The sequence below is a fragment of the Eucalyptus grandis genome, chromosome 5 (assembly GCF_016545825.1).
Source record: "Eucalyptus grandis isolate ANBG69807.140 chromosome 5, ASM1654582v1, whole genome shotgun sequence".
NCBI lineage: Eukaryota > Viridiplantae > Streptophyta > Magnoliopsida > Myrtales > Myrtaceae > Eucalyptus > Eucalyptus grandis.
In genome coordinates, this window is record NC_052616.1 from 5408436 (window position 1) to 5415658 (window position 7223).

A 7223-nucleotide genomic window follows, 5' to 3' on the forward strand; every position below is an offset into this window, starting at 1 on the left:
ACAAACGAGTTGATCCAACGGCAATAATACATCAAAGGGCGAGAGAGAGAGAGAGAGAGAGAGAGAGAGAGAGAGAGGATAAGAAGGAGAGAGGAAGGAGAAGGAGAAGCGCAGGAACCACTCGAGGAAGGCTCCTCCCCGTCTGAATTCAACCCCTCCCTCCCTCCCTCCCTCCCTTTATAAGTACTCATTTCTACTCTCTCTTCCACTCTCATCCGGCATCTACCATCCCTCTCTTCTCTCTCTCTCTCTCTCTCTCTCTCTCTCTCTAGCCCACTCATTCAAACTCAAAAGCTCAATCTGCCCCGAGCTCCTTCAGAAATGGCGACGTCATCGATCACCGAAGTGTCGACGAGGCTTCAGCTCATCGAGCAACACCTCCTCGGCGAATTCTCCCCGACCGACGCCGCCTTCCCGGCTCATCTCGCCCCCGCCCCATCCTCCTACTCCATCCCTTTCGAACCCGCAGTCGAGCCTACTCGCTCTGAATCTCTCTCCTCCGTCTCCTTCTCCGACTTCGATTGCCTCCCAAATGAAGATCTCTTCGAGTTCGATGTCAGCTCGTTTGCCTTCGAGCAAAACCAGAGCGAGAGCTTCAGTTTCCAAGCGAAACCTCAAAAGCTAGACCTTATCCCTTCGGTGGCGACGAGTTCGAGCTCATCGTTGAGCTCCGAAACGGAATCGTTCTTGGGGTTTGAAGCGAAGCCGGTAATTATCGGTGAAACGGCCTCGAAAACCTCGCAATCAAGCAAGAAGCCATCGCTGAAGATCGCGGTGCCGAGAAAAGTCGAGTTGCTGCAATTCTCCAAGGCGAATCCGATGGTTCAAGGAGGTTCGAATCAAGCACGCGACGAGCAGAGGCACTATAGAGGAGTCCGGCGGAGGCCTTGGGGGAAGTTCGCGGCGGAAATCCGAGACCCGAACCGGAAGGGCTCGCGCGTCTGGCTAGGAACTTTTGACACCGCCATCGAAGCTGCGAGGGCCTACGACCAAGCTGCCTTCAAGCTCCGCGGGTCAAAGGCGATCCTCAACTTCCCTCTCGAGGCCGGCAAGCCCAGGTCGCTGGTGGCCCCAGCCGATGGCAAGAAACGACCCCGCGAGGAGAAGGAGGAGGAGAACGTGGTCATCGTGAAGAAGGAGAAGATGGCGGAGTCTGACGTCGGCATGTGGAGGGACGCTCCCTTGACGCCGTCTTGTTGGAAGGGGACCTGGGACTCTGATGACACGATGGGGATCTTTGACGTTCCTCTGCTGCCGCCGTTATCTCCGATTCCGACGTTAGGGTTTCCGCAGCTGATGGTCAAATGAGAAGTGTCTTCTTTGTTTATGGAGCAACGGTGTGCATAGTTTGGTGATGTTAGGACTAGGTGCTCAGAAGATGGTTTTTGAGATGAATGATCACTTTGAGGTGCATTGTATGGCATGGCGAATGACAATCTTTTGGCTAAAATTAAGGATCCATCGAAACACTCGTTAAAAATGGAAAATTGATTATCGGGATTGAACTAAATCCAACCAAATATTGTAGTCTTCGCATTGTGGAAAGGCCATGGCGACCGCGTATCGCAGCGACAAATACACACAAAGCTTCTGTAAATATTTCTTTACCCCTTGTATTTCTCCTCATAATATGAGTCACTAATTATATCATACATAAATATATCACCGGCTTTCCTCATGCATATAATTAATAAAGTTGAAACATGCCAACTTAATAATTTTCGACATAAATCAATGCATTGTCTAGTCAAAGAAAGAGAAAGGGTAAAGGAAGTGAAAAAGACTTGCTTGGTCAATCCCTTCCGTGGAGCAAATCTAGTCGTACAGAGGATGCACAAAAGACTATACCACTTTTATGACATATGGGATTTACTAACCAAGCAATTCTTGCTATGTGTTTATTTCATGAAAAATAAATGATTTGAAAACTATTTTCTTAAAAATAATTGGTTATATTGTTGAGAATAATTAGCCAACAAAAAAATGTTTTCATCATCGACAACGATTTATACCTAAACATTTTCATGGATGATGAAAATATTTTTCGTTCATTCATTTTTGTAAGCAATACTAGCATTCTTTTCTGAAAAAAAAAAATGTTCTCCAAAACATGGATTTTTCATTAAACAAATGAACCTTAATAACTGTCTCAAGAACTTATGATGACTTGAAAGCTATGTTTACTTGATCTTTACCCAAATGATTATCTTGACTCGAAAGATGTACATGTGGTTTGAATGTCATTATAACTTGATAATCAAAACATTGACTTTCTTGTTACCATGTCGGTGTTTCGCGCATGTGAGAATTCAACGACAGCCACGAAGGTCCTTGCAAACGGTCCGGACTCAAATCGGTCTCTTCTCAACTTGGTTTACTTCGCTTGGGCATCCATACATGAGTATTGCTTTATGGAGTCTGACTCCAGCAATAGGGTATTGAAGAAGTTCATTTCTGATATACTATCTAATTTAAGAAGTTCATTTATGATAATCAAAAGCACATGTAGTACCTATACCGTAGATTATAAAAAAATAAACCTATATGTGCTCAACAAATAAAATTTGTGGAATGTTTCATATGAAAATTGTTAGTACCGAAATATAATGTATGTCTTGCTTGAGAGACTGGATGCCTAAGCTAAACTAGATGTGGAACAATCTGATATGAGGATGCAATTCGTCATACTGAACTTAGGTATAATCTTTAGAAGGAAAGTTGACCTGGTGTTCTTGGCTCACCATGCATTGAATAGGCTACTCCACAGCCAAAAATTTGTCGGCTCGTGATAAGTTGTATCAAAGCAAGATCCCTTTAGCAGATGGGTGATTTGGGGAAAGCCTGTAGTCCACTCGGTCCTTTGGGGGAGGGAAGTGATCGTCATGGTTAAGAGGGGTTAGACAAGGTGCGGCTCTTGTCTAGCTTCAAGGATGGCAAGGAAGAGGGGAAGAAATGAACCAAATTGCTTACCAAATTGGGAAAACATTCCTAGATCATGGGTAAAACTCAAGAGAAGGTTTTCAACAAGTCCGCTGAGATCATGACAAGCCTAGTGGGCAAGCTACCACGGGAGCATAGTTGGCTAAGGATGCTACACTTGTTAGGGAGAGTACAAGTGACTTGAGGTTTGTAAATAACTTTGATTGAGGTAAGCTACTAGTATAGTGGCGCAGATTGTTCTATTTGGCAAGCGTTGCTATTCATGTAAGTCTCGAGAGAGTGGTATTGATGGTTGTAAAACACAAGGAAGTGACAGAGTAGCCTGCAATAAGGGCATTGTGAATTTGGGTGCGAAAAAATGTCACAGTGAATTCTCCCATATCCTTGTCAGCTGAAAAGTGAAGTTTTGTATTATTGAGGTAAAGAGTGAGTAATGCAAAATGATGATATAACTTGTTCATAAGAGTGGTGTTAGGGTGTTTGTTTTAGTAGTCTTGGAGTGGAGTAAGCACCATCTTAGAGGATTTTTTAATGCAGGGATTGCCTCTTAGGCACAAGCTAGTCCAGAGTTGATGCCATTTTCCTATAAGGTCACGACAAGTCGAAACCAATTGTTACACTAAAGTATTCTTTATGTCTCATGGAGGGACTGGATGCCTAAGCTAAACTTGTTAAGTTGCACATATGAGTTGTGTTAGAGAAGTCTCATATCTGAGAATTGATATGGTGTGGAGTAGTTAATATATTTTAATTGATCCAAAACTTGCTAGAATACGTTATTAAGTAAAGGTGGGTTGAATTAGATGTATTAATGGGTTCAAAATTGAGTATTCTTTTGACGATCTTATTGGATGAAGATATTAGGTTTTTACTGCATGCTCCCAACAAATGGTATAAGAGTTGATGATAGATTACTGAGGCCCTAATCTTTTTTGGTGTTTGGTGAATATCTCAAAGAAGGAATTTGGTGACAAATGCGGTTTCTGAGCAGTAGAAATTGTGGTGTAGCAACGCAGACCCGATAGCATACTTGATGGTTTAGTTTAGAGAAAGAGAACAGAGAAAAAGTTGGGTGTCGATGAGAGAATCAAGTTAAGATATCTTAATGTAGAAGGATACTTGGATAAGGGAGAACATACTTTACACTAAGCTCATACATGCAAGGGTGATTGTTGAGTTGCATGTGTGAACTGTGATAGACAAGTTTCACATCGAAGAGTTAGTATGGTGTAGCAGTTAATGTATAATAATTGACTTATAACTCATCAATTTAAGTTTTTAAGTAAATATGAGTTCAACTGAATAAGTTGACGAGTTCCAGCTCGGACTTTCTCTTGATGATCTCCCTAAATGAAGATATCAAATTTTTGCTACAAGCTCCAAACATCACTTTCGTGACTCTTATTAATTTTTTTATTTTACCCTATGCAGTATGGGAAACACGTGTAATACTAAGTCAAAGTAGATTCAGCCTTCTCATTATAAGGAGGCTCATGATTGTTATGTTGTCAGCATATGATGACAACCTGTAACCTTTGAAACCACCAAACTCGTGGTCATAAAGTTTGACGGCTCATATACAAATAGAAATTTATAATTTAAACAAATATTTCCCTTTCTTAGATACATGCATATATGCTACTTTTTTTTTTCCCCAACTTTGACTTTGAAAATGCTTGAAGTCGTATTGCATTGATCTACTATTGGCCTGTTCGTTTGAAGAAAACTACTTCTAAATAATTATTTTTAGACTTTCTAATATTTGGATGACGAAAAACTAATTGATTAACGAAAAACGTTTTTGATGAAATGAAAGGGGAAATTTTCCTAAACTATAAATGAAAACTAATATATTTCCTTGAAAATTAATTACATGAAAAATAGATTCCTTTATCACGAAATTTTTGGTGAAACAAACTTAACCCATATCCATTATTTTTTCAGTGCAATTTTGAGCGATGCTCAAAATGATGATTTCTTGGGCCATAGCAATTGTCACCACGCCGCCGAACGATCAGTGGCGGTGCATCCTTATGGCCGGGAGGTCACTTCTTTGCATTCGTTGCCGAGGCCACCGTGCATGGCAACTTCTCTTACCACGACATGGCAGACACTCATCTACAGCGTTTTAGGGCAATGATGAAGTGCTTCTTTTACTTTTTTTTCCCTATTCGCTGGTTATAAAAACGAGCCATAAATTCTTCATTTCTTTTCCTTCCAGGATAAATGAAAAATAATATGTGATCGTAAACCGTTCTAGGGCTCCTGATCATATCCCCTTGAGGAAGAAAAAAGAAAGTGATCCCAGATCGTCCTTTCTATAAATGTAACAGAAACCTGGGCGAACGTCGGCTGCAAAAACGATCGTCGCCGTTGAGGGCCCCTTTGACTTTCAAACAAAGAGTTGATCCAACGGAGAGAGAGAGAGAGAGTGACCGCAGATCATTCTATCTATAAATGTAAGGGAAACCCAGGCGAACGTCAGCTGCAAAAAGATCGTCGCCGTTGAGGGCTCCTTTGACTTTCAAACAGCGAGTTGATCCAACGGAGATATAGAGAGAGAGAGAGAGAGAGAGAGAGAGAGAGAGGATAAGAAGGAGAGAGGAAGAAGGAGGTGAAGCGAAGGAACCACTACACGAAAGCTCCTCCAAAGTTTGAATTCAACCCTCCCCACCTCTATTTTCTCCCTACGATAAATACTCATCTCCACTCTTTCCTCCACTCTCATCCACCATCCACCATCCCTCTTCTCTGCTCTGCTCTCTCTCTCTCTCTCTCTCTCTCTCTCTCTAGCCTACTCTCTCAAAGCTCAATCTACCCCAAGCTCCTTCAGAAATGGCGACATCATCGAGCCCTCGATTGTCCTCGAGGCTTCAGCTCATCAAGCAACACCTCCTCGGCGAGTCCTCCCCGATCGGAGCTGCCTTCATGGCTGATCTCGCGACCACCGCCGCCGCCCCATCCTCCGACTCCATCGCTTTCGAACCCGCAATCGAACCCTCTGGCTCCGAATCTCAATCCTCCGTCTCCTTCTCCCACTTCGATTGCCTCCCACCTGAAGATCTCCTCGAGTTCGATGTCAGCTCGATCGCTTTCGTGCAAAACCAGAGCGAGAGCTTCAGTTTCGAAGCGAAACCTCAAAAGCTCGACCTAATTCCTCCGATGGCAGCGAACTGGAGCTCATCGATGAGCTCCGAAACGGAACCTTTCTTCGGGTTTGAAGCGAACCCGGTGATTATCAGTAAAACGGCTTCCAAAACCTCGCAATCAAGCAAGAAGCCATCGCTGAAGATCGCTGTGCCGAGAAAAGTCGAGTTGCTGCAATTCTCCAGGGAGAATCAGACGGTTCAAAAGGGTTCGAATCAAGCGCACGACGAACAGAGGCACTATAGAGGAGTCCGGCGGAGGCCGTGGGGGAAGTTCGCGGCAGAGATCCGAGACCCGAACCGGAAGAGCTCGCGCGTCTGGCTCGGAACTTTTGACACCGGGATCGAAGCTGCGAGGGCCTACGACCAAGCCGCCTTCAAACTCCGTGGATCTAAGGCGGTCCTCAACTTCCCTCTTGAAGCCGGCAAGCTTAAACCGGCGGCGGCCCCGGCCGATGACAAGAAACGACTCCGTGAGGAGGAGGAGGAGGCGAGCGAGGTCATCGTGAAGAAAGAGAAGGTGGTGGAGTCCGATGCAGGCAAGTGTAGGGACGGTCCTTTGACGCCGTCTAGTTGGACGGGGACTTGGGACTGTGATGACGCGATGGGGATCTTCAACGTTCCACTGCTGTCGCCGTTATCTCCGATTCCGGCTTTAGGGTTTCCTCAGCTCATGGTCGTCTGAGAAGAGTCTCTTCTTTTTCGCTTTCTTTCTTGGAGAAACGATGTTCATAGTTCGGTGATGTTAGGATTAGGAGTTGAGAAGATGATTATTGAGATGAATGATCACTTCGAGGTGAATGTTTTGCGTAGCAAATGACAATCTTTTGGCCAAAATGAAGATGAATGATTGATTGAAATGTTCGGGAAATATTGAAAGACGGATTATCTGGATTGAACCGAATTGAACCAAATGCCAAATCCTGATTTTATCAATAATTTGGCTTTGTAAAAGAAGCCCCAACTTTTGATCAAATAATTGCAATATCAAATGTAATCGGAATCAAACAAATTGGGAAGTTTATCCTGTTCGGGTTAGCTTAAAGTCTTGATCAAATCAATATCCTATATGTCTGAAAATCTCTTTAGATCCAATGAAACCAAATTATATAAGAGCAGCCTTCTTTATCAATGAAG

The 7223-nt window shown here is 43.5% G+C and overlaps 2 protein-coding genes across 2 annotated transcripts; both read left to right on the plus strand.

The window, feature by feature from the left end:
- The first annotated feature begins 266 nt into the window (after nt 1-266).
- LOC104443644 (ethylene-responsive transcription factor ERF105) lies at nt 267-1469 on the plus strand. The gene has a single exon (XM_010057145.3). The coding sequence runs from the start codon at nt 322-324 to the stop codon at nt 1306-1308; it is 987 nt and encodes a 328-aa protein (XP_010055447.2). The 5' UTR covers nt 267-321; the 3' UTR covers nt 1309-1469.
- Nucleotides 1470-5652: 4183 nt separating this feature from the next.
- On the plus strand, nt 5653-6946 carry LOC104443647 (ethylene-responsive transcription factor ERF105). Its single transcript, XM_010057146.3, has one exon. It carries the CDS (start codon nt 5776-5778, stop codon nt 6769-6771), a length of 996 nt encoding a protein of 331 aa, XP_010055448.2. The 5' UTR covers nt 5653-5775; the 3' UTR covers nt 6772-6946.
- Nucleotides 6947-7223: the final 277 nt, after the last annotated feature.

What these genes read in the sequence shown, in the direction of transcription:
- LOC104443644 (XM_010057145.3), top strand. Translation starts at nt 322, where the DNA reads ATGGCGACGTCATCGATCACCGAAGTGTCGACGAGGCTTCAGCTCATC.
- LOC104443647 (XM_010057146.3), top strand. Translation starts at nt 5,776, where the DNA reads ATGGCGACATCATCGAGCCCTCGATTGTCCTCGAGGCTTCAGCTCATC.